Source organism: Carassius auratus, chromosome 43 (genome assembly GCF_003368295.1).
Source record: "Carassius auratus strain Wakin chromosome 43, ASM336829v1, whole genome shotgun sequence".
In the NCBI taxonomy this organism is placed as follows: Eukaryota; Metazoa; Chordata; class Actinopteri; order Cypriniformes; family Cyprinidae; genus Carassius; species Carassius auratus.
The window spans coordinates 6,259,345-6,286,429 of record NC_039285.1 but is presented as its reverse complement, the minus strand read 5'-3'; the positions used below and the strand labels follow the sequence as shown (position 1 = coordinate 6,286,429).

At 35.3% G+C, this 27,085-nt stretch overlaps 3 protein-coding genes and 1 pseudogene across 4 annotated transcripts; 1 reads left to right on the top strand and 3 right to left on the bottom strand.

Annotated features, from left to right (window-relative positions):
• Positions 1 to 4,033: 4,033 nt before the first annotated feature.
• Positions 4,034 to 9,138, bottom strand: cotl1 (coactosin-like F-actin binding protein 1). The gene is made up of 4 exons (XM_026230748.1): positions 8,848 to 9,138; positions 8,478 to 8,560; positions 5,099 to 5,256; positions 4,034 to 4,919 (listed from the first exon to the last, which is right to left on the bottom strand). The coding sequence occupies exons 1-4, from the start codon at positions 8,922 to 8,924 to the stop codon at positions 4,809 to 4,811; spliced, it is 429 nt and encodes a 142-aa protein (XP_026086533.1). The 5' UTR covers positions 8,925 to 9,138; the 3' UTR covers positions 4,034 to 4,808.
• A 419-nt stretch (positions 9,139 to 9,557) lies between these two features.
• Positions 9,558 to 14,260, top strand: klhl36 (kelch-like family member 36). 2 transcript variants are annotated; one of them, XM_026230747.1, is made up of 5 exons: positions 9,558 to 9,606; positions 10,180 to 10,262; positions 10,978 to 12,051; positions 12,838 to 12,995; positions 13,375 to 14,260. In XM_026230747.1, the coding sequence occupies exons 2-5, from the start codon at positions 10,188 to 10,190 to the stop codon at positions 13,955 to 13,957; spliced, it is 1,890 nt and encodes a 629-aa protein (XP_026086532.1). In that variant the 5' UTR covers positions 9,558 to 9,606; positions 10,180 to 10,187; the 3' UTR covers positions 13,958 to 14,260. The 2 variants fall into 2 exon arrangements, with proteins under 2 accessions (XP_026086532.1, XP_026086531.1); XM_026230746.1 differs by lacking the exon at positions 9,558 to 9,606 and adding an exon at positions 9,822 to 9,940 and having other exon boundaries at positions 13,375 to 14,259.
• Positions 14,261 to 14,420: 160 nt separating this feature from the next.
• On the bottom strand, positions 14,421 to 18,875 carry zgc:56622 (aldo/keto reductase). Its single transcript, XM_026230745.1, has 10 exons — positions 18,595 to 18,875; positions 17,871 to 18,041; positions 17,657 to 17,773; positions 16,612 to 16,689; positions 16,418 to 16,534; positions 16,169 to 16,281; positions 15,938 to 16,025; positions 15,771 to 15,854; positions 15,269 to 15,351; positions 14,421 to 14,962 (listed from the first exon to the last, which is right to left on the bottom strand). Exons 1-10 carry the CDS (start codon positions 18,682 to 18,684, stop codon positions 14,929 to 14,931), a joined length of 975 nt encoding a protein of 324 aa, XP_026086530.1. The 5' UTR covers positions 18,685 to 18,875; the 3' UTR covers positions 14,421 to 14,928.
• Positions 18,876 to 20,298: 1,423 nt separating this feature from the next.
• LOC113061554 (tyrosine aminotransferase-like) lies at positions 20,299 to 26,478 on the bottom strand (annotated as a pseudogene).
• Positions 26,479 to 27,085: the final 607 nt, after the last annotated feature.

Here is a 27,085-nt window from a genome sequence, read left to right as displayed (position 1 = left end):
ACATCCAGCTGTACAATAATCCAAACACAAACCTCAAAAACAATAAAAATTTCAAGTAAATTCTTTTCTTTTGAACTCAAAGACTGGCAGCCTACACACACCATTTGTGAGCCTTTTAAAATATCCTACCTGACCCTAAACTTTTGAACAGAAGTGTGATTCATTGTTTTGTGAATTCAGATCAGTTCAATTAAACTGTACATATTATATTATATTATATTATATTATATTATATTATATTATATTATATTATATTATATTATATTATATTATATTATATTATATTATTCCACAGAAGACTTAACATTTAATGAAACAGTATTTTCTGACACTATAAAAAAAACAAAATCATAATTGGCTGGTAAACACATCAGAATTTTTTTTTTTTTTTTTGGGCATTTTAATTTCTAACCTGAATTTGAGGTATTTTCCAGACCAACTACTTTTGCAAAACCTTCATTAAGTTCTGGAACATTCAAGAGGGGCCTGGTTCCAACCTACATCTGAACATATGGACGGTGAATGATGGGAGGCTCTTATTGTAAAGAAGGGTGTATCATATTATTTTATAAATGTGTTTTTAAATAGCTCCAGAACTTTCAACATCTGTGGTCAACAACATATGAGAACATAGCAGGTTTGATTGCTGGGAGCACGGTTGGTGATGGGAACTTGACCAGCAGGTTAGTGACAGTTGGAGAACTGAGCCAGGTTTGGCTGTTTGGAGTGCCTCTCGTTAGCTCATGACAATGGCAGCACTGTACCAGAGCATGAATGGTTCACAGGAACATTGCAACGTGACCCATTCACTCACTCTCAATGGGTGCCCCTTACTTGTTCCGGTTAAATCCCATCTTCCTCTTCCTCCAAAGCCAGACTTATCTAAACTAACCAGCTGTCCTTCATGTCATTTTGCTAAATTTCATGTACTCTTGAGCCCTGATGTAAATTAAGATGTTTGTATTTAAACAAATTTCCCTTGGCCAACACCTCTGAAACACTGGAAAACTCTGTAATAAGGCAAAACTGCAAATCATTGTGTAAACCCTGCCCTCCACTTGGGTTCTTCCAAGAGGAAGCCATGAAAGGTTAAGTGTTTGTTCTTGTCAGACTCCTCCTACACTACTGACTTGATTTAACTGACTGGTGAGCAAAGATGTGTACAAATCTTACTTGGAGTCATCTGGAGTCAAGAAAATAAGACTTTTTTTATGAAAATGTCACTTTCTTTAGTAGCTTAACGGCTCAAAAGTATTTGTTAACACATACACTTATATGCTTATGTGTACAAAATGCTTTTATAAAATATTGAATTTAGGGTTGTTGTTTTTTAGGTAGAAAAAAAGCCTACCTAAAAAACAGTAAAGACTTTTACACTATTTAAAAAAAAGATTTCCATTTCAAATAAATCTTGTTCTTTTGAACGTTCTGTTTATTCTAGAATAAATATGCATTACTGTTATATTTGCTACTAGCAACCACAAAAATGTTAAGCAGCACAACTTTGATAATAATAAGAAATGTTTCTTGAGCAGCAAATAACAGTATGTTAAAATGATCTCTGAAGGATCATGTGACTCTGAAGACTGGTGTATTGGTGCTGAAAATTAAGCTTTACTAGGAATCTGCATTGTATTTGTAAATTTAAGTTATTTTAAATTGTAACTATTTCACAATATTACTGTTTTAATGGTGATTTACAAATGCAGTCTTGGTGTGTATGGAGACATCTTTTATCAACCCTTAACATTTAAACGCTAGTGTACATTTCTGTTTTGTAATATTTATTCCAAAACAATCACCACATGACTTCAGTAATGTGTGTGTGGTATGAAATACGCTTGAACTGGGAGGCCTTTGGAATGCAGGAAGGATCCGAGCAGAATAGCTGGCAGTGACTTCCTTGGGAACTAGACGCCAAAGAATCTTCAGAAACATGTCCACACACACACGCACAACATTCTTGCTCTAAAACACACATTCTGTATGACGGCGAATTGTAGAAAAGCAATCAAGCCAGTTGTCAGAACATGTACACCTCTCAAAGCCTCATAAATGGGCAAGGAGATAAAGATAAGAACCAGCCTATCTGTCTGACTGTGTGTTTACGTGGCTTAAACAAAACTTTCTTGATGACAAGATCAATACAAAGGCCATCCCTCTGTGTGAGGAGAGACTAATTAACGTTCACATGTAATTTATCTCATTAAAGTAGTCCCCAGTGTCACTCAGAAAAACCTGCTACTTAAGCTATTCCTGCTAAGATGTTACAAACACACAGTTATCCGGCGCAGTGCTGCTGCTAGCATGATTAAAATGCTGTTTTTTAGCATGTTGCTAAAGTGTTTGATGGGTGGTTAATTACTGGCCAAACTCAAAAAAGCAAGGATGCACTGACATGACAATTCTAGCACATTAAAATTTATACTATTTTGTCTAAATTCATTAAATATAATACACTAAAAACTAAAATAAGCGTTTTAAATGTGAAAAATAAATGTAGGCACCACAACGTTATGATGTATGTATAAAAATGGATATTAAATTTCATAAAGATTACATTTAACAGTGTTATTCATTTATGTTTTTAATTATAAAATTTTATACATTACAAGAAGTCTCTTATGCTTACAAAGCTGCATTTTTTAAATCAAAAATACAGTAAAAACTAATATTGTGAATTATTAGTTGAATTTGAAATAGCCATTTTAAAATATACTTTATTTTTGTGATGTCTTTCATATTATTTATTTCTTGTTATTTTTATTAATTATTATTATCAATGTTGATAACAATTGTGCTGCTTAATCTTTTTGTGGTACCTGTGATATTCACGTTTTTATTATTATTATTATTAAAAGAAAGTTCAAACGAAAAGCATTTATTTTTGTAACAATTTAAAATGAATGTCTACGATTTTTAACACTTGTAGCATTATAAATGTCTTTACTGCCACTTTCGATCAATTTAATGTGTCTGCATAATAAAAGTATAAAGCAGTGCAATGGAAAAATAGGAGAAAATGAGCATGTATAATTACAAATAGAAGACTAAATATATTAAAAATATATAATTTAAAAAAAAGTAAAAACCCATCTCCTCTGTTGTATATAGCATGAACTCTGCAGAACAAGTTACAGTACATGCCAAAGTTTAATTCTAGTAAGGTTAAGCTCCACTGATCCAATTTTACCAACTATTAAGTAAACACATACACGAAGATCTTCCACAGGCAAAAATTTCAGTGTCTACATTTCTGCTTCAAGTCTCTCTTGTGCTACCAAAACTCAGCGTCATAAAAGCAGACTGAAAGAAGCTTATAGATTATGGATTAAGCAATTATACAGTTGGACACAAATCTGTTGGACTAAACACAAGGCAGGGAGAGAAGGAAGAGAGATGGGGGAGGAAAAAAAAGAGGTTACAACATAGGGGAAAGGATGGTGAGAAAGGTTTTTGGGGGCCTTTATTGAAAGGCTTCGGAGCAGAGCAGTTTGGTATGAGGCAGCCTGACAACAGACAACCCCTGGGACTCCCCCATTAGCCAAATGGGATTGTTAGCATTCGTGCAGAAGAGTGTTGTACCAAGCAGCTTGCACTACCTAAGCAATGGAGAAGTCGACTTATTGAGTATCAAAGTATGGAAGTTGATTCCACCACAGGATGAAAACATAATTAGGTAGGCTAATTGTGACATTTTATCTAATAATTCGGACTTCTTTCTTTTTCCTTTTTTTTCTACAATTCTGAGTTTATATCTCACATATTTGACTTGTAGTCTTCAGAAATTGGAATTGTGTCATGTTAACTTGAAATTTTGAATCTAAATTCAGAATTGTGAGTATAAGTTGCGCTTTATTCCATTGCAGAAAAAAAAATCAGATCTGTGATACATACTCAGAATTCAGAGAAAAGTCAGAATTATAATAATATAAAAATTGCAATTGTTTTTTTGTTGTTGTCTGTGCCAGAAACAGGCTTCCAGATCAAGAGTATAAAAACAAAGCAAAATATAATACACAAGGACAAAACGTCTTGAAAAAAACAATTTTATTCTGACAGGATTGCTTTTGTGACCATCTTGTTTCTTGTCTTGGCTTCGGAGGCATTTTTATTTCAAAGAATCACAGATTGCATTTTTAAAGCAAATAAAACCTACTTTCTTTAAAAAAGAAGAAGAAGAAAATGACATTCTTGGGTATTTTAATTTAAATCAAAATATAGGCTACGCTAGAAAAATGGCTGTTTCTTGGTTGGGTGGAGAGAGCGAAACAGCCAATCAGAGCTACGAGATCCTTTAAGACTCCACCCCCTGCATGCAAGTTAGCCAGTCACAGTGCAGTGTCTGCAAACACACACACACACACACACACTAACACACACACAAAAGCACACATTCCATGATGTCTTCCTCTCCATGGGAGATTGAGACAGTAAACACAGTGGTCTGTATTCAGCGGGGAGATGGACTCATAATAAACCCCTTGGAAAACAATGCTGGACCTACATGCTCTCTATTGATTATGGAAGCGCATCACAGTGATGACAACTCCAAACCAAAGGAGCATCATCAGAAACAAAAATGCCCCTGAAGAAAAAGATAACCTCATAGCACTAGTAGAGATGTCTTTGAGATGATGCACAGTACAGTAGATAGATAAATCAACCATGGCCAAATTGGCAAGAGGGGGGAGGTATGTATATGTATGTTTGTCCGTGTGTGTGTGTGTGTGTGTGTGCGCGTGTGTGTATGAGATGACATTTCCTCTTCCTTCTCCCCCAACACTATGGACACCCGCCCCCAAGTTCTATTCAGCCTGGGCGTCGTAGTTAGCCCCGCCGGCCTTTTTCAGCTCGTTGCGGAGATATTCTTCCTCCAGTTCTCTGGGATCACTGATCATAAACTCCTTGGCAAAGTTCTGCATGATAGAATGAGGGAAAACACACTATGAGTGATGGAAGGAAAGGCAAGTTTGCATGAAAGCACCAATTTGTTTACAGTGAAAAAGATCTCGAAATCTGCTTATCTGGGTGTGTCGAAGTAAGTCGGAGAGTTTGCATATGTTATAGCAATGAAATTAGAGAACGCAAAACTCACCTGCACAATGTCCTTTACCAATGTCTTGTCAGTGCTAATCTTGGCTCTTTGCAGTCCGCTGACGTTTTCGCCGATCCAGGTGATGAGGGTGAACTTGGCACGCTTGCTCATGGCGTCGCCCGTCGTGATCCTTACAAAACCGAAGAGACGGTTGTCATCTGAGAGTCAAAGAGAAAGAATTCTTTAACAAGTTGTGCCATTTTCTGGATAGTAGCTTGATTCTTTTAGCACTGTGAATTGATTAAAAATGTTAAATGCTAGATGTGTGATTAAGATCATTAATTATGCAAAACATTTGCTGATAAATCAGACTTCAATCTGGCAGACAAAAAAATAATTGAAGATACATTCTGAAAAGTGGCTTTTTAGAAGTCATTATTTTTTATTTACGCACGTATTGCATTTTTCTACACTGAATAACAAGTGTACAATGGGACCTATTTGCCACAAATTAAAATTCCACAAGATTACTTCCTCAATTAATAAAATCCCCAAAAAACAAAACAAAAACAGAGATCGTTTAAAAAATGAATGCATTTTAAATAAATGACAATAATAACATACATTTAAAAAATATCAAGTCAGTATTGTTTGCCTAGCTTCCGAATCATTGAACATAATCCTATCACTGACCTATAGTCACAAATACTGTCATCCGCTTTATTAAATAAAAATAAAATGGTTTATACATTTTTTTTTTAAGTCAACAACTTATTTCACTTTCGTAATCTGACCTTTACTATTGAAACAGGATAATTAACTAGAAAATGAAGTGAAAAGTGAGGGGTGGAGCAATGGTGCCTGGTAAGCGGATTCATGACGTCAGCTAAAAGGGCAGTGCAGACTATTATTTTGATAAGGCATTTTTTATTTGGAATAACAAGCATCAGAGGATTGTGAACAATAAAACCAGGGACGTGATTTCAAGTAGATAAAATCGGGTTTGATTTCATGTTGACTTGATATGAAAATCACATTACTTTGCTTTATTATTGTAACTCCGCTTTATCTTAACTTTGTGTGTTTAATAACAAGGAAGGACTTGGATTCGACTGAACACTGTCTCCATTGTAGCGTGTGTTTTGAATCCACACTATTGCATTGTTTTCTTTTTCCAGAGAAAGACGTTGTGATATGAAATGCAATCTGAGAACATCACGTGCGAGTTGCCGACAAGGCTAAGAAATTTAAGCTCTATGACATCATTCCGCATGAAAAACAAGAAATGGGAGAAAGTGGGAGAGAACAGGAGGTGATCTAGTTAACAGACCCTAATGATAGGGGTGATTTACGGAGTAATATTTTATCAGTAACACTCCCAGTTACTCTCAGCTTAACGACTGGCCACTTCCTCCCAAATGTGCTACAACTGCATTGCAGCTGCTCTGGGACTAGATTCAAAGATAACATCAAATGCACTTTAATGCGGCGTGCTTCTGTTTAGACACTGACAGTATCAGAGGAAGAATTATGTGGAAGGAAGCTCTTGTTTAACCGGCCATTCTCATGTTAGTGATGCACACCTGTGCACTTTGATCTTTATTGATCTGTGAAGATAGTTTTAAAAACTTCTTATATTCCTATTAATTATAGCAATAAAATTACATGTATACATTAAATACAGATACACACACACACACACGCTTATACAAATAAAAAAAAGTGTGTGTTTGTTTTACTTAGTAACATTTTATTACACATGGGGCAGTTAAAAAAATGGCTGTTAGAAACCAAAGGGCATCACACTCTTGTTCCGTCTTGTACTGTGTTTAATTTACAGTGGTTAAATCTGATCTTAGTAGGACTTTCCTGGAAAACAAATGATCAGGTGAATTCCCTTGGCTCTACTTGAGACTGATAACATCTGGTTTTCTGTTGTTGATTAACTGGGCTTAAGGTTTAAGAGGCTAAGTCAGGGAACCATGGGTAATACTGTCGGTTGGATATGGCACATTGGCTGATAGAAAGTTTGTGGATGATGAATCTAAGTCACATTATAGAGACCTCTGCTGTATTTCAACAGAATTGAAACCTCAAACAGACCACATTTAGGAAGTGAGCGGTGCTTGTCATGTGTCAACACGCCAAGTGAACAGTGGGAAAGCTTGGACTCTACTAAAAATGAGAGTTGTGCTGTCTTATTTTCGACTGCATGAAAACACGGCGCCGCATGGACATTTTCGCGATGTGGCAATGCTTCCACACACTTCTGCTTCCTCTTGTGTGTGTGCGTGCGAAACATTTCCGAACAACTACCTTCCAGTAAGTCAGTGTTTTTGTGCTGACTACATGTGTACTGTACTTCCAGGCTGCCAGGCTATGGTGATGCAGCACAAAAGAAATATTTTTTAAATATTAAATCTATTAGACCACCTAAATCACAAGCTTTAGACAAGATTCTCCAACTACTCAAAAACCTACCAAAATGATAAATAAATAGGCTTATTGCTGGATAAATCAGTTTATGGGTGGCTATGGCACAAATGACATTTTTCAGTTTAAGTTTAAAACATAAATAAGCATTTCATTAGTAAACTTAATGACTACAGTATTCTCCATCAAGAAAAGTGCATATTGTAACATACTGCTCCATACAGGAAGACATCCTTGATCATCTGTCAGAGCACAGTGCCGGAAGCCAAAGCATTGCAACACTTGTACAAGTTTACATCTGCTAGTGGCTGCACAATCTACTCATGGAGACTGAACTGAGCACCACGCCCAAATCTTTTTTCAATTAGGAGAACAGAATGAAGAGAAAAATGACATCATTTCATTCTTTCAGTCCAGCCAGACAGTTATTTACAGTTAGAAAATATACAGCATATAGTAAACCATTCATTGTAGCTCAACTGATCCCCAAAACCAGATATACTATATTTTAAAATAGATGAGAAGTTGAATTTAATGACTTCTGGTTGATCACAAACACAAAAGTGTTTTTATTAAGTAAAATCCTCATATCAAACTTCCCACCAGTTGCTCGCTCATGTCATGTCATCTAGGACAAATATGAAACCATATTTGGTATTGTCTACCTTGGAAAATGAATTACTTCCTAGTGATGTGATGTTGAACTTAAAGGGACAGAGCACCCCCAAAAAATGAAAGTTCTGTCATCGTTTACTCACAGTGTATTGTATTTATATACAGTAAGGTTAGAGCTTGCAATGCCTCATTCACCATTTACTTTTGATAGAGTCTGTCAGTTTCGTAAAAGTCATCAGTTTGTAGTGAATTAATTATATACCTTTCATTTTTGGGTGTACTTTCCCTTTAACATTTGATTGATTTAACTGCTTTACCAACAATACCGTCAAATCAATACAATCAATAATAAAAAATAAAAAAGCAGGTAAACAACTGAGAATGGACTCACCTGTACACTGACTCTTGAATTCTTCGTACTCGGACCCGTGACCAGCTGGTACAATGGTAGATCCATCATACTGAAAAGATGCCCTTTAAATAGCAAAATTTACATTTTAACTGTTGCCACGATAACGGAGGTGTCTCAAAATCTAGCATGCATTCTAAATATACATTTTTGGTCGAAATGCTGCCTAGGTACTTCCCGTGTTACAAGACCCATCCCTACATGTTGCACCACACAGTGTCAATGAATCAATTAAAACAGCGGTCAATGTTTCATTTGATTCTGATTCTTGATACAATGTCGCGAGCTCAGCCAATGTCAACGCGCCAAACAGCGCATCTCTGGACGTGAGGTAAATCAAGACTTCACTCACCAGCATATATCTGAGGTGTCGTCTCGCACCAGATTGTATGCTTCTCTGCAAGCCTCTTTGTCAATGCGTGTTGCCATTTCGACGATGTGAAGGGAGATAATACAGAACAGAGCCGGGGGAATGAATGGAAATGCGGATAAATCCCAAAGTGCGACAGAGGTCTGCTGGTGTAGCAGGGAGGTCTCTTCTCTCAGTGGGATGGAGAGGCAACTAATTTCACGACTCGATTCATTTCCTATTGCCTCTTAATGGGCGTTAGTGATATTAGTCTGTCAGGTTGCTGTGGCAGTGAATCAGGGAGCTCGCGCCGGTTTCACCTCCTCCTAATGGCCAACTTGGGTATTGAGCTACATTAAATCCACCCAGTTCTGTTCGGTCATCTAACAGTTGGTCTGAGTTACTCTGCCATCTTGTGGACCTGGGTTTCTCTGTTCTGTAATATTATTTTGAATTACAGACGAGAATCAGGCCGACGCCTGCCACGGGCGTAGCTCTCCAATAAATAAATATAAAATTCCACCCTAAAATTAAATAAATAATTTTATTTTGAATAAATAAGCACATCCCTTCCCCTCAATATAGCATAAACTAATTTCAGAACAATATTATCACATATTAGCATAAAAAGTTAAAAAATATATATACTAGATTTATAGATTTAATTTAAGGGTTAAACTGGCGTCTGATGTTTACATTTGAGTTTTTGACAGTTGAAGTTTGAAGGACCAGTCAGAAAAGATAAATACTTAATCACAACAGGTTGTCATTGCTTTAAAGTTTTGATGACATTTGGTCTCAGAAAAAGAACCGAAACAAGCTGTAATAGTAGATCTGTATACTGGCTTTGTCAAGCCAACATAGTCACAAATATAGTACATTTATTGTGTTATTATTATTGTCATTATCAGCATGCTTATCCTACAATCTGATTTTTTTATTAGCGAACTTGAGCACAAAAGTGACCTTTATTTTGAAATTAAGCGCATCAAGGAAGTGAGAACTCAGCTTCACTGTGCCACGGTCAAAATAACTTGTTAATAGTCACTTACGGGCATTTAATTAGTAATTAATACTGCCAAAGAATGGAACAATGGTAAAATTAGATCTGCATTTTACTATGCGGTTGTTGTCACAACTGTATCGATAAAATATATCCAATTATATTGAATATCAATGAAACGTAGTCAAGATTGTGTAAATGCCACTTTCCTTTGGTACTCAGCTTCTGACTTTCTGCTCTTTCTGTTCCTGTTTTGAACGTAATATAAATGTGTATTATATATGGTTACTTTCAATTACTTCCGATGACTAATTATGATTATGATTTTGCAGATAGTCTTATGGAAGATGACACAATGGAAACTGGGAAGCAATATCGTCTTTCACGGGTTCCCAGAATAAGTGAATCCTCAAAGGTATGCATTTAGTGCTGTTTTTAAGTAAAAAAAGTTAAAAACTTTTGATAAATGAAATAAAGCTAAAATAAAATATAAATGGATTTTATATATTATATATATATATATATATATATTTATATATATATATATATATATATATATATATATATATATATATATATATATATGTGTGTGTGAATTACTAAAGCATATGAAAAATTACTAAAATATAAAAATAAAAGCCATTAAAAAATTAATAAATACTACAATACTATATAAATAATACTAAAATAGCGTTTATTCATAAACCTGTATTATTTATAAATAATAATACTTTTTTGCAATAATAATTTTAATTTATTATATAATATTAACATTTGCATTATTAACAAAAAACCCTAATTTTTTCATTAATTTAAAGGTACACTTAGTTTTACAAATAAAAAAAAAAAATTAACAGAACTTTTAAATGATTAAATTTGTGTAGGCCTACTCTCATATGAGATCCAGTTATATCAGTCTGCTTAACATTATATTCTGCTAACAAACAAAGATAACAAACCTCATGCACCCTGGCTGATATGTGTCAATATAAAGTTCAAAATTACTGGTGCAACAGGATGAAAAAAATAAAAAATAAACACTGCACATTTAATATCTATAGTACCTTTTAAAAATTATGTATAAAGTGTCTTGAAACTATCATGCACTACCTAACGCTCATGTAAAACAGGTGTATCGATGGGCAGACCAGGCTAACTATCTTCTTCAAGGTTTAAATGAGCAAAGACAGCATGGCCGGCTGTGTGATGTCGTTTTGGTGGCCGATGACCAGCGGATCCCTGCACATCGGGCTTTGCTTGCAGTATCCAGTCCCTACTTCCAGGCGATGTTCACTTTGGGGATGCGAGAGGCGCATGAGGCAGAAGTAGAGCTTGTGGGAGCCTCGTATGTTGGAGTTAAAGCAGTAGTAGATTTCCTGTACAGTGGCGAGTTACCACTAGATGGTGGAAACATTGACTACGTCCTGGAAACTGCTCATTTGCTGCAGGTGTGGAGAGCTGTGGATTTCTGCTGTCAGTATCTGGAAAAAGAAGTAGGTGAAGAAAATTACTTGTACCTGCAGGAGCTTGCCTTCCTCTACAGCCTGGACAGGCTGGACGCCTTCATAGACCGCTTCATTCTGGAGCATTTTGCCATGCTTTCCGTCACCTCAGAGTTCCTCCAAGATGTGCGGATGCCCAAGCTTTGTGCTTATCTTGCAGATGAGCAGGTGCAGCACGAGAACGAGCGATCTCTTCTGGAGGTCGCCCTGCAGTGGTTGAGTCAAAGACCCGAACGTCTTGTGTTTGCCCAGCAGCTCCTCTCCAACATCCGTTTTGCTCTCATTTCACTGGATGACCTCATAGGGCTTGTATTGCCGGCCATACGTTCCCTGCTGCCTCCAGACACAGGATGTGAGGCGCTAGTGGAGGAGGCCGTGGGCTACCACACGAGAGTCAGCGCCCAACCTGCACTGCAGACAACACGCACTGGCCTTCGAGGAGGTGTGGAGCGTCTGCTGTTGGTGGGAGGGGAGGTGTCTGAACGAGGAGAGGAGTTGAGTGCCGAGGTGTGCTGGCTGGATGAAGAAGATGGGAAGTGGGTCGTCGAGACTCAGCTGCCAGCTCAGAGGAGTCACCACTGTGTTGCTGTTTTGGGGGGATTTATCTTCACCGCAGGCGGGAGCTCCTCACGGGACAACGGGGGAGATTCTGCAAGCAACTTACTGTATCGGTATGACCCCCGAAGCAACTTGTGGATTAAGGTAATTCACTTCACTCTTGACAATTTGATGTGTCATTTACATAATTATAATAGTTAACTAAAACTTAAATCAAAACCATAAAAAATGAAATAAAATAAATTTTACCTGAAATAAAATAAAATGAATTAAAATAAATTATTTCAGCCACTTACAAAGGCAACCTTTGTCATTTTAATTTAGTTTAATAAACTAACACTGAAGAATAAAAATGTATAAAACTATAGAAATATATTTATGTGTGTGTGTGTATATGTTTATATATAAATATATACAAAATTGTATAAATATAAATTATAATATAATTGTATAAATTATATATCTCTCAATAAATTAGAATGTCATGGTAAAATTCATTTTAACTCAAATTGTGTATTAAATTCAGTGTACACAGACTGAAGTAGTTTAAGTCTTAGGTTATTTTAGTTTTCAAATAAAATAATAATATAAAAAGTAAATATGTACATACATACTAACATATATGTATATTATATCTATCAGTGACATTTAAGTTTTAATAGCAGGGCTCCAGACAATGATTAAATGGTTACATCTGATCCCTTTTTGGTTCAAATAAATAGTTTAGTTTAGTTTCGTCTTTTATAGCATTTTTTCTGCATCCAAACTCAAGATCATGTGGATAGATTAAAAATAATTTTCTTATAATTAAGTCTTAGTTTAATTTTTTTTTTTTAAGTTTTAATTTTTATGTGTAATTATGTTAGTATTCCTAAGTGTGAGAGAAGCAGAGAATTGTGCAGAGTTTGTAAGTGATGTGTTGATCTGCAGGGTGCTCCTATGAACCAGCGGCGTGTGGATTTCTATCTGGGAACCATGGACGACTGTCTTATAGCTGTTGGGGGACGCAATGATAGTGGTGCTTTGTCTTCAGTAGAAGTGTACCATCCTGCTGAGGACTACTGGACCTACGTTGCAGGATTGCCCAGGTTTGTTATTTGTTTTTGAAGGTTACACCAGTTTATGTGGATATTTAGTTTGAATCCTCTTTTTCAGAACTTTTGGGGTCATTACGTTTTATTTTTTGAAGAAAATTAGTTTTATTCAGCAAAAATGTGTTAAATTGGTCAATGTCAGTGAAGGAATTTATGTTTAAAAATATATATACTATATAAAAAAATCATGATTTTAAACATATTAAACAGTATAACTTTTGTTTTATTATATATATACACACACACACACACACACATATAAATATATATATATATATATATATATATATATATATATATACACTTATTGTTATAAAAACTTATTATAACTATAGAATTATTACTTATAACTATAGAATTTCTTCTTTTATAGATTCACATATGGTCATGCGGGCACTATTCACAAGGGCATTGTTTACATCTCAGGGGGCCATGATTACCAGATCGGCCCTTACAGGCGTGACATGCTTAGTTATGACCCCAAAACTGTGGACATGTGGACCGAGCGGCAGGCAATGATCTTGGCTCGAGGCTGGCACTCTATGGCTACTCTAGATGACAGGATCTATGTCATCGGGGGCAGCGATGACCATGAGGACAGCATGGAGCGTTTTGACGTGTTGGGGGTGGAAGCCTTTGACCCGCAGACTAATCAGTGGACCAAGATAGCCCCTCTCAGGTACCCTAACAGTGAGGCAGGGGTGGCAGTCTTGGATGGAAAGATCTATGTATTGGGAGGGTACACCTGGGAGGCCATGGACTTTTCTCAGGGCACTCAAGTGTTTGTTCCAGACCAGGGCCAGTGGGTCTTAGGTCCAAATCTTCCAAAGCACATTGCTGGAGCCTCAGCGTGTGTGTGCCTTGTCAGACCGCAACAAACCGATAGTATAGAGGGTCATACATCAGGAGACAGAGAGAGAGACAAACAGCATTCCAGCCAAGAGCAACACAGGTGATTGTCCGGGGATCTGAAGAACACTTCTATGAGAGAATTGACTTTCTTTATGTAGGCTGTCCTAATCCTAATGCCATTGGCTGCTCCTCAAAACCTTTTGAGAAGAGGTCAGCTGGAGATACTGTGAGATTTTAGACTGTAAATTGAAGTTGAAAAGCACAAATTAATAATTTAGTTTTTGTTACAAACTTTTTTGGAGTTTTCAAAGATGTCCTGGTGGCTTAGCGCTTCTTCTGAGTTACAATTAAAACATCCTGAAGTAACAATTGTACATGAGTTTTTGCAGTTTTTTGGTGTTCAATTGTGATTTTGAGCATTTAAGAATTTGGGGACAGTAAGGTTATTATATATATATATATATATATATATATATATATATATATATATATATATATATATATATATATATATAAGAATTAATAGGCATAACAATTAAAACATATTAAACAGCACAACTGTTTTCAATATTGATTTTAATAAAAATGTTTCTTTAGCAACGCATCAGCATATTGATTGCATGACTTCTAAAGGATCATGTGACACTGAAGACTGCAGTAATGGCTGCTGGAAAAATAAGCTTTACCCATCACAAGAATAAATTAAATTTCCAAATATATTCTAACAGAAAACAGTTAATTTAAATTATAATAATATTTCACAATATTACTGTATTTTTGATCAGATGAATGAGGCCTTGGTGAGCATAAGATACTTAAAATCTTACGGCATCAGAACCTTTGAGCTGTAGTGTAAGCCTTAATGCTTTATTTTAACCAAATGAAGTTACAATAATGACATCTGTTAGCATTTCTCAAAAAAAAATTCTTCCAGTGCCTTAAAATGTCAGAGTTTAGCTACTGACATATGAACGCCTGAACCTAACAGTCATAAAAGTGTCTTATTTACTCCAGCCTCCAGAAGTGCTTGGTCCTTTTTTTAGGGGGGTTCTTGTCATCCGAGGCTAACAGCATTTCACTTGAAGGGGTAAAAGGGATGTGATTCCAATCTGAGGAGCAACAACACCATCCAGTTAACTGCTAGCAATATTTAGTAAGTATACTGTTCACATTATGAACAAAATACCCTCATTATATACTAAAATTTGCCAAATTATATCCCACAATGCAATGCATTTAATTAGACCTATCATTTTCAAATGGATTGAAAAGAATATCCTATGAAAGACAAATTATTAATAATATACTATAGGCATGTAACACTGTTGATATCATGGAACAACAAGGTAGCATCTACTGTTTAAAGTGTGTATTGTTGCATATTTCATGTTGTTTTTTTTAAAATATATTCTTACTGTTTTATAATACAGGCCTTCCAGCCTCGATTCAGAGACCTGAGAGCATTCATATCCTCTTCATCCAGAGTGAAATCAAAGATCTGCACCCAGACAAATAATAGTGATAGTTAATAGTTAAAATAGTAAGTAGTTACAGTATCTAAAAGAAATTCCCAACTTGATCAAAATGTATATTAGGCCTTCAGTTGGTCAATTAAAGGGATAGTTCACCCAAAAATGAAGATTATGCCTTTTAAACATTTTATGAAAACAAAGCATGGGAAAATACTACTGTCAACACCTGCTTGGTTCTTAACATTCTTCAAATTATATTCTTTTGTGTTCAACAGAAGAAAGAAACACATACAGCTTTGGAACAATTGGTATTAAAGCGTTCCCTTTCATATTTTGCTTTAGGGTATACCAAGATGAAACCACAAGATAACAGCTGACATCATTAGGAGAGAAAAAAAAAATACTCTATGATATTGAAATATGTCTGGAATATTCAGAAGTTTACCTTGGTGTTCTCCAAAATGTGGTGGGGTTTCATGCTTTTTGGAATCACAGCAATGTTCTGCTGAACGTGATACCGCAACAGAACCTGCGGAACAATCGAATGCAACATTAAAACCACAAAAAAGAGCAAAACAGATGATGCACAATACTCCTACTGAGAAAAGTGACCTGTGCAGGGGTCCGTCTGTGCTTTTTGGCTATATCCCCAACAACAGGATCCTGCAGTAACATCATGGGATCCGTTTCTCCTCTTTGACTGCAGAGGCAATTGTACAAAATAGCATGTGATGATTAGGTTCTACTCTTTTGAGAAATGTTTTGTTGGACTCATCTGACATTGCTTTGATGAAATTAAGAGCTGATTCTAGTTAAAAAAGGTCATTGCACATTTGAACTTACTATTCTGAAGGTCTTCCAGGTGAGCCAAATGGACTGTAAGCTGTTAAAGCAATGTTTTTGGACTTACAATACTCTATCAGATCAGACTGAACAAAGTAAGGATGTAGCTCCACCTGCAGATACACAAAAAATATATATCTCATGCTAATATTATTATATAAATATTTATTTCATAGGTAACTCAAACCTAATTTGATCTGTCGGATGTAAAATCTAATCATAGTAATATGGCAGTCCCAGTTTATGCACCTGATTAACCGCAGGTGGGATTTTGGCCACGTATAGCAATCTCTCCAGTTGCTCGATTGTGAAGTTAGACACACCGATACTTTTCACCTTTCCTGTTGCTTTCAGAGCTTCCATTCCCTGAAACAGATGGCAGAACACTGGAAAGATCCTGAAGACATCCTTTTGTTATTATTAGTGTTAGTGGTTAGCATTACCTTCCACACATCCACATAGTCTATGTCAGTTGTAAGAATCTTCCCATCCTTTTCTGGGAAAAGCTCATCACCCATTTTCTGTAAGTATTGTAAAGTAGCAAACAATAAGTAACAGTAATATAACAATAAAACTAATAATATTCTTGAATTTGATCTACGAATCATTTAGCAGATTAAAAATAGTAACTGATAAACAGGCTACATAAAAGCTTTTCATAACTGTCAATACTGAACTCTCCAAACTATGTTTCGGAGAATAATGATAAATATTATGTTGATACTAATATTTATGTATGTAGTAGAAAATATTTGGGCACTTAAATACCATTTTAAATGGCTGAATAAATATATGCAATTGTTATTTTAATTATTAATAATAATAATAATTAATAAATAATGATTATTAGTAGTATTGTAGTAGTAGTAGTAAAGTACTATATATATACTATATAGTATAGTACAATATATATATATACAATATATACACACACACACATATGCATTTAATTACATTTTATATATATATATATATATATATATATATATATATATATAATTTAATTAAATGCATGTGTGTGTGTGTATACAATATATATATATATTTACGATATGTATACACGCACATGCATTTAATTAAATTATATATATATATATATATATATATATATGTATATATATATATATATATATATATATATATATATATATATATATGTATATATATATATATATATATGTATATATATATATATATATATATATGTATATATATATATATATATATATATATATATATATATATATATATATATATATGTATATATATATATATATATATATATATATATATACATATCTATACAAAGTTTGTGTGTATACAATACAAAAATAATTGTTTACTTTTGGAAATAATATATTTACAAATACATGTAAATATAAATATACATTTATGAATAATAATTGTATTTAAATTTCAAATAAATTTAATTCAAAATAATTATTTATCTAACTACTTTTTGTTCTTTTTCTTTTTTCTTTGCATTACCTTCAGTCCCACTGGAAAGTGCACTAGGTATAGGTCCAGGTAGTCAAGCTGAAGGTCATTCAGAGATTTATTCAAACAAACAGGAATGTCTTCAGGGGCATGATGGGTACACCACAGCTGGGAAAGAGAAGCATCATTATGTCGTGATGATTTGCTCCTTTTAAATGAGAACACATTGATTTAATCTTAGAGCGGCAACATGACTTGAACTCACTTTACTGACTATGAACATGTCTTGGCGTCTGATGATGCTCTGCTGTATCATGGACTGGATGGCCTTCCCCAACTCTACCTCCACCTGGTAGCTGTAGGCTGTGTCTATATGCCGATATCCAGCAGCGATCGCTGCCTCGGCTGCCCTCTGACACATATCTGGGCAAGTGGACTTCATCACGCAGTAAAACATTAAAGCATTGTTAGTTTCTGTTGCATAAGGTTATGAAATTATTACACTATTAAAGATGACAAGATCTCTGTCCTTGACATGGTCAAGTCTTAAAAAATTAAGGCTCAAAGTCAAAAGACAAACAAGAACAATTAATATCATATCGGTGTGATATTTTAGTGTAACTGAGATGCTATTATAGTTTATGCTAATATAATAAATTAGATTTGATTTTCTGTTTTCATTTTAATTTTAGTTAAAATTTAGTATATGAATAGAGCTACTTCAAGGGGCAAGTTGTCACGATAGAAACCTTTTATCAAACAGCCTATTATTATTATTATTATTGCATATTATTATTACACTCATTGAAACCAACATACAAAATCACAGCTAGCATTTTTTAAATGAAATTTCAGACTTCAGTTGTCCATGTAACTTCCCAATGTAACAACTAGCCCCTACACTTCCCCTAACCTCAAGTAAATCTAAATGTTAAAAAGTGTCCAGATTTTTAAGTTAGTTTGAGGCCATTGTAGAAAAGTAATGCTACCTCTGGCTTCCATGTCCCAAGTCCCAGTAGTGGCATGTATGTGCCATCATTCAGTTCAATCTTTCTAGGTTGTTCAGTGCTCTCCTCCATGTAAGAAAGATTTGTGCAGTGTAAAATGAGAAGCAGCTAAGTGGATTGACTTGTCTTTCCTGTCGTTTTCCTATACCTCTCTATTTCTAGCTCAAATCTTCCGCTTTGCAGTCTAAGCAGAACTGCCTTCTCTTTATCTTTGCAGTTAATCATTGAACTTGACAAGGAGTGTGTCTGTGCGTATGTGCATGTGGGTGCAGATCATTTACCACTATTGTTCCCGTATGTATGTTTCCTGAAACTAAAAGCTGTTGGCAGAGTTGTCAATGTGACCTTAGAGCTCATGTGACCCTGTTACTTCCCCAAGAAGTGTGTGTGAGCAAATCAGGAAGTATCCTCAAAGCTGAATGAGCTGAAAAAAATGTTAGTTTAAAAAGTTTTTACCTCTAAACTTTAATTATCTTTTAACAGTATAGAAAGGTATGAAAAGAGCAAAGTTTTGTCTTTGTATTATGTAATTTATGCATCAAACACTAGAGGCCAGCAGAGTGACAAAAAAGCATTTAAAGTCCCCGTGGTGAAAAATACATTATTTAAAATGTTTAATATATATATATTTATATATATATTCAAGCTATTTTAAGGCATGAGAAAATTATTTTAACAAGAAAAAACATTTATGTTGATTTTGATCAACTAATCAAAGATGAGTTTTAAAGGATAACATTTCTGACTACAGAATCACTTCATGCAACTTCGTGCATTTTATTTTATTTGATTTAAAAATAGACATAATGTATATATGCTTTTAAGTATTCTTTTAACAATAATTGTTGTTATATTAATCACAGATTGTATAACACAAGACGGAAAATCAAAACGAACCACAAAATAAATTAACAGGTATTTATTTATTTATTTTAAGACGGCTTACATTTTTTCCATTTGCATGTATGAACATGATATTTACCCAGGAATAAAGCCAGGTTAAATAGGATTTAGACTCTTTTTGCTAAAATGTACACGTCTGTGACAAAGTGTAAATTAAATTAAATTAATTGTATCTTCAGACCCCCCCCCCCCCAATCACACACACATTTTATGGAATATTTCAGTATTTATTATAAATGTTTTATCTCTTGTAACCTTATTCAAAATGACTTCTCTGAACTCTTGCAAGCTGAAAAGGCATGTCTTATTATGTGTTACATAATGGTGTGTTGGGGGGTGGGGTTCTGATACAATTAATTTTAGGAGAGAGCCTATGATCCAATATAATAATAATAATAAACTTTGGACACATTGAGAAATTATTTTATTTAAATAACTTTTGAGGTGTAAGGACTGAAAACAAAAACTTTATATATGTGTGTGTGTGTGTGTGTGTGTGTGTGTATATATGCCAAGTGGTTGAACATGCAAATTGCACTACAAAATATTCCATTCTTAAACCGTCAGATATAGGAAAAATACTTCAAATCATGCAGGTTACACATTAAATGGCTTTATGGTTTGGTAACAGGTCTCCCCAAACTTCCCACAATGTCTGTTACAGACAAAAACAAGCTACAATATTTTACAATAATGAAAAAAGTGCATATTCATTCAATAACCCCCAAACCACTTACCCTCCCATCCCTTCCCTATAAAATACTAGCCATAGTACATATAAAAATATAAATATGATGTTTTCATAGAACTGTGGGTTTCTTGACAGGGGAAAGCATGTCAAATGTAATGCACATAACTGTGTCCTCTCTTAAAACACTTTCATTCATTCTTCAGCTTCATACACCACTTTGCTCTGCCCTTCGATCTTTTATTTCCTCCTTTGAGCTTTCTTTCTCTGTCTGGTTCTTTCACTGATCCAATTCGTGGCTGTCTTGGCTCCGAGGTCGATAGTGACGTGCACAGAATTCTCTGATCCGAACGCATGCCTCAATCATCATCTCCTCCGGGACTGTTACTACAATTCGGAAGAAGTTTGGATATTCAAATGCCTACAGAAAGAAATAGATCAGAATGGATGCAACCAATCTGTGCGAAAAATAATTGGTAAAATGCACTGGAACAAATTAAGGTAATTTAAGGAGATGAATAATTCACCGTAGCGGGCAAACAGAACACAGACTGTTCAGTGACCAGCCGTTCAGTGAACTCCACATCATTCTGGAAATCTGGGAAGTGTTCCATCTCGATCCCTACCTGAGGAAGAGCCAGCATAAAATACAGTTACCCTCTGCATAACTGGCAACTTTGCACTTTTTGCACTTTTTAATATGGACCTCCTTATGAGCAAATATGCCACGTATGATTAAGTGTCTATCAGGCCATTTAAAGAGATAAATAAATAATGATAATAAAATAATATTCACTATTACTATTGCACTAGTAATTACAAAAAGCGTATATTTTTAAGTATAAATAAAAATTCCGAAAAATAAATAATTTTAAATCTGATCATTTATCGAATCATTTGATTCAGTTTACAAAAACAGTCTAAATGATTTGTTAAGGAATCAAACTGCGCCAGTCAACAGGTTAAACTTAATCCAACATGAAATTAAAATGAATCCTATTTATTTTCTATATGCATCTTGAGCATATTGTGAATAATTTATTCTTGTATATGTTCCATTTCTTGACCTTATAGTTTTTAATAAAAAAAGATTCTGGTGATGTATGCCTATTCCAATAATATAGTTCACTTAAGCCCTGCCCCTTTCCTACAATTGAATTTATAAACAAGGATGCTTCATTTTCAACCACTCTTATCTTATTATGCTCAAAATTACACTCACCATAATGTACATGGCTCCTGATGGCATCACTGGATTCAGTCCAGGAACAGTTGACAACTCTGAGAAACATATCTCTGAGTTTGACTGAAGAGGAACATAAAAACTGTGTTAATGTCAGAGATAGGTGTTGAATCTAAAGCTTTTCTCTCTAAAGCTCCTATCCTGTTACCTTTAGGAAACTGATGGTGCCTTGGTAGAACTCGGGTGGCGTGTCGTTCAAAATGGTTTCTAATGCACCCTGAACCAAAGTACAGGGTCCCAAAATGCGTTGGCTTAGTTTTACAAGACCCTCTCGAATCTAGAGTGAATATTAACGTTATTGATATGTTTTGTGTGTGTGTGTGTATTTCATTTTCTTGTATAGGTGAGAGGCTAATACTTACTCCGGTCCAAATATGTCATTACGATCATGGATGAGGATCCAGCCCATTCTCCAGCCAGGAACCAACCAGCGCTTGGCAAGACCACCACAAGACAGGATGGGCACGTCACTGCTGAGCGGTGCCAAAGACTGAAAATCACAGCCCGGAAATACCTGCAGAACAACAGATACACTCAGCCCACTCATTTTAACAATGGAAATGGCAATACTCTTCTTGAAACATACCATAAATATAAAATTACCAGAATAATCTTTAAAATAAAGATTAAATGCAAAACTAAAGATACAATGCAATTTGGATGATTTTCTATCAAAAGTTTGGAGTCGGTAAGATTTTAAAAATGTTTTTCAAAGAAACTTGCTCACCAGGGCTGCCTTTATAATTGTAAAGATAACAGTAAGTAGATAATTGCAAACGTAACAGTATGTTAGTTGCATTTCTAGATTTTTCTGCATGCTACTGCCATTCTGTTGGAAGGAGGAGCCAAAATCACAATGGATGTTTAGGAATGGTGGACTAAGAAAGAGAGAGAGAGAGAGAGAGAGAGATGCTTGTAGCTGTTTTGTGGTCATCCTCCTGGCTCTAATTATGATAATGCCTTCATGTCTGGTCGATGGATCCGCCCCATCTCCCATTGGCTAAGATACTGCAATTTACAGTGCTGGCCCTATTTCACAAGCTCAACATAGAAGTGTTTGTTTTTTTTGTTTTTTTTTAACCGGGTCCAGACCGCGAGGCCTTATGGGGTGCTCAATACTGTACCAGATGGAGATCAAAACACATCCAGCCAGTCAATATTTTACCTGCAATGAAACAAGGGGGCCATTCCTCTCTCTAACCTTCTATATTGCCTCCAAAACGTCAAGCTTCATGCATGTGCTAACCACAAAACACATGACTGAACTGATTTATGGACTTACAAACACTTCAGACCGTATTAAGTTTAAAACCACCAATTTTCCAGAATACAAACATTCTCTCTTGGCCGCTAATGTCCAGGGTTGTGACCCATTGCCCCTGCCTCTATCTTCACTGCCCTTCATGACCTAAAGCCCAGAATGCTGGCCAACACACACAACTCTAATCCCTCCAGTGCTGATGTAGTTTCCTACTGCTAAACGAGGCTGAACGAGCCAGGGAAACACACACCACCCAACAAGAGGATGCCTCCCTAACTGCAGTACACATTAATGCAATTCAAAGTTGTTGTTTTTTTGCAGCTATGCCATAAAAGAACCATTTGGGTTTCTAAAAGAACCTTTGGATGTAGAGTGTAAACTCAGTAAAATACCACTGTGAGACGTATGGTCTACTTGACCTTCGAGTACCTCATTAAAGTTGGTTGAAAGTGGACAGAGCTTGGAAAATAAAATAAAAAGTGTTCCGACATTCATTGTGCGCTCACCATGTCTCCGTAGATCTCATCAGCAAGGACTGGGATACAGTTTCTTGATGCCACTAGATCATGTAGAATATGTTCAGATTAATATCCTGGAATTTCCGTGGATAAATATTCCTGATATGTCATTTGACTTAACATTCACCTTCAAGAATCTTATGCTGGTGTTCTTTGGTGAACACAGAACCGCACGGATTGGATGGGTTATTGACAATCAGACAGGCTGTTTTGTCATCGATCAGACTCTCCAGGTGCTGAAGATCAATCTCCCAGACTTCTCCGGCTAAAGGATCAAAAGATCAACCGAAGTTAGAAAGAAACTCATTTTAGGAATGACACAGTCAAGAGTTATTGTAGAAGCTTACTACTGTAGAACTGGAGTGCTATTGTTTAATGTCTGCAAATAAAATTATTCCTATCTCAGTTGTGTTAGGATACTATAACACTTATAATTTATTTATACTGTATATAATAAAGCCTACAGAAAAACAATGGTATCGTTGAGGTATGTCTCTCTGTGTTATTTGCATGTGTGTTTATGTGGTTGTTTTTATTTATCAGTCCCAGATGTGGACCATATAGGAATAACACAGCAATTTTCCCCATCCACTCCAAGATCCATCCCATAGTCTTTTATGCGTCCAAACGCGCCCCATCCCACCCACTCTCATCTCCCATATTTTTCCTTATCGTTGACAGAAAGCATGTTCTAAATCATTCTCGATGTTGCACTTATATTGTATTCTACTTGTATTTTGTTTTCTGACCACAAGCTAAGCTGAGGTGATGAACTTTCTTTGATTTATCAGTGTGATTTACTCACCAGCAGATTGTAGTGCTTGACTTGGATGCCCATAGACACTGCCATCGTCTTATAGAGGGAGAATCCAGGACGTGGAATTAAGATATTGTCTCCTGGGTTACACAACACACTGATGGCCAGCTCTATAGCTTGGCTACAGCCACTGGTTAAGATCACATCCTTAAAAAAAAATAATAATAATAACAACTCATCAGCTTACAAAAGCTTTATATGAAAAAGGACAAATGATGGATGTGACTTACTTTGCCTTCCAGTGGAGCATCTGGACGGCTGAAAAAGTCCGCAACAGCTTCTCTGCTTTTTTGGTAACCTAATGTTACCAAAATGCTGATTAATTTCATGAAGAGCAAATCATGCACACTTTATCAAAATGCAAAAGCAAGGTAGGGATATTTAATCGCTGTATACCAAATGCAGCAATTACATTTATCTTTTTTCATAAAATTTCAGCATTACATTTTTAATAAAGCAGAAAATGAATGTGTAAGTCTTACCTACTGAGGGAGCATAGCCATTGTATTTGTGTGAGTCTATGGCCTCCTTCACTGCCTGTAAAACGATGTCATCTGTTGGCAAGTTCCCAAACACCGTGGGGTCACCTAGTGGAAAATTAAGCCCCAAAACAGACATTTACATTTAACCGTTTAGCAAAAAGAATATTCACTAATCGTAAGTTGAATGAAACAAAATAAAAAAACAAACTGTAATGACAAACTAATAACACCTGGTTACAGCTATGATACACAAACAGTTTTTCATTTGTGGTCTACAACTAAATATCTAATATATAAAACTAAATATATAACTATAAATGTCATTTAAAAAAGGTCGTAAGGTTTAAGTGTTTAATTATAGTCCAGCTAATTATGGAACTAAGTTACAAATATTGACGTTTTAAAGAAATTACATTTGACATATAATTAGGTTATTTGATCCATAATTACCAATGGATAGAGCAATCATGGGTTTCTCGGGGTTGGGAGTGAGTTTCATCCCGTCCACTATGGCTCGGATGGGATTGAGTGTTTTTTTGGACATTTCTGAAGGTCTGACGTTCCATCTCTGCCTGTGGCTCTTGAGTTTGGCCGGGTTCACACTCACACGAGTCCGCACACTCACGTGATGCACACCGTTCCCGTTCATGCCATTGTTCTGCGCTCCGTTCATTTTCACCTCAAAAGACATTTTTTTTTTTGGTCTGTGCACTTTTGAAAGAGATGATGTCTAATGAATGAAAAAGTTGACATTGGTAGAGTAAAACAGAGTTTTGATTTTATTTATTGAAAAATAAGTAAACATTTTAATACATACAGTATTGTGTACATTTCAAACATTGTTTCTATATCCTCAAAAGTTAAAAAGCTAGACTTGTTCGAACAAATGCCCAGCTGAGGAGGAAACCATAGAAACAGTATGAGCGCTTTCCATAGAAGCAGTAGCCTATGTGACAGCCTTTAGAATTTTATTTAAAACGTCTTTAACAACTTTGGCTGTTTTCACTTCACGCCGAAAAGTATAGGTTACTAAATAAATAAGTCAAACATCGCAATGCAATGCATATATAAAAAGTGCAGGGAAATAAATATGCATCACATACAAAAAAACAATAGTCTTAATAATCAGATTAATATATGACTGTATAATTTTTATATTGTCTAACCTTTGTTAAATAGTTACAATATTATTATATCTATTGTAATATCCTTATATCTATTCTAAAATATGCATTTTTATGTTGTTTAAAAAATATGCAAAACATAAAATGCCACAATACAGATTTTTATTTTAGACACTAAATGAATAAAAACCCTTGCTTTATAAGCAACATGCAGAACTTATAATATAACATAAATACCTTATTAAGTTGCTTATAATAAAAATCACGGTCCAATGGCGGTGGATGAGAAAAATAGTTAATTTTGTGCACAGAATGATTAAGCATGTTCATAAACCGGCTTTATACCCCGCAAAATGGGTGTTGAACCCTGCCCATATCTCCATTGGTGGAGACCGAGGGCAGTCCAAAACTCCCCCGTTACATCACAAGTCTAAAATTCTATAGTTTTGGGGTTGAATCACGTCCTCCTGTTTTAAGAACCTGCGGCGAGCCTGTGACGCACAGGATCTAAGCACGCGATCTGTGCGTAAAAGCGCGAGGAGCGCAAACGCTATCCCTGACAAAACATGAGTTAGAGCTATGCACATGGCGCTCAATTATTTTTTAGAGACGCTTTCTTTCTTTTAGATATAATTCTGTCTCATTTTCTCACTTCAGTCTATTTTTGATTACTTTTTAATATTATTACTATGTGTCGCACCTGTTTCCAGTGATCATTTAATATGTGAGAAGCAGCTTAACAGTGTATTTCAGACTTTCGACACTGTTTTCAGATATCATAAAGCATCATTTGGAGAGTATCCTCTACATCTGTAATGAGCCTGAAAAGGGCTGGTCTTCACAACTGTCTTACATAAGTTAAGATCACGTTCTTGGGGGACTGGAGTTATTTTAATGGTGCCAACACTGCAAACATTGGCCATTCTACATGTAAATATCTGTGAAAAGCATTTTGCCAACTGTATCAAACATGGAAAATCAAAGACTTAAAGCAGGGGTGTCAAACTCAGTTCTTGGACGGTCACAGCCCTGCAGAGTTTAGATTCAACCCTAATTAAACACACATGATCCAGCTAATCAACTCCTTCAGGCTTATTTGAAAACTACATAGCATTTGTGTTGCACAAGTTTGGAACTTTTTTTTTTTTTTTTTACAGTTGTTTATGCCTTGAGAAAACAACTTGGAATATTTCAATGAATTGTTTTTTGTGAGCTCAAACATTCAAACCAAGTCATTCAAAAATCCTTCAAAAACCACTGTCCCAATTCCATAACTCAAGGGTCTCAAGTTCTTGGATGGCAGATGCTGCGTCCTGTGGAGGTCGCATTTGAAGGCTGCATACGTCAACAAGGATGTCTTATTTAAGAAAACTAACCATAATAGAATTGACTGTTATTCCTTGGGAGGTTTAAAATACTATAATTTCTTTTTTTTTC

Coding starts and splice junctions, on each gene's coding strand:
- cotl1 (XM_026230748.1), bottom strand. CDS start 8,924: ATGGCAACACGCATTGACAAAGAGGCTTGCAGAGAAGCATACAATCTG. Junction 8,561..8,847: donor GACACCTCAGATATATGCTG/GTGAGTGAAGTC, acceptor TGCTATTTAAAG/GGCATCTTTTCAGTATGATG. Junction 4,920..5,098: donor TGGTAAAGGACATTGTGCAG/GTGAGTTTTGCG, acceptor TCTATCATGCAG/AACTTTGCCAAGGAGTTTAT.
- klhl36 (XM_026230747.1), top strand. CDS start 10,188: ATGGAAGATGACACAATGGAAACTGGGAAGCAATATCGTCTTTCACGG. Junction 10,263..10,977: donor GAATAAGTGAATCCTCAAAG/GTATGCATTTAG, acceptor CATGTAAAACAG/GTGTATCGATGGGCAGACCA. Junction 12,052..12,837: donor GAAGCAACTTGTGGATTAAG/GTAATTCACTTC, acceptor GTTGATCTGCAG/GGTGCTCCTATGAACCAGCG.
- zgc:56622 (XM_026230745.1), bottom strand. CDS start 18,684: ATGGAGGAGAGCACTGAACAACCTAGAAAGATTGAACTGAATGATGGC. Junction 17,774..17,870: donor ACATGTTCATAGTCAGTAAA/GTGAGTTCAAGT, acceptor TCTCTTTCCCAG/CTGTGGTGTACCCATCATGC. Junction 16,282..16,417: donor TCCCACCTGCGGTTAATCAG/GTGCATAAACTG, acceptor GTGTATCTGCAG/GTGGAGCTACATCCTTACTT.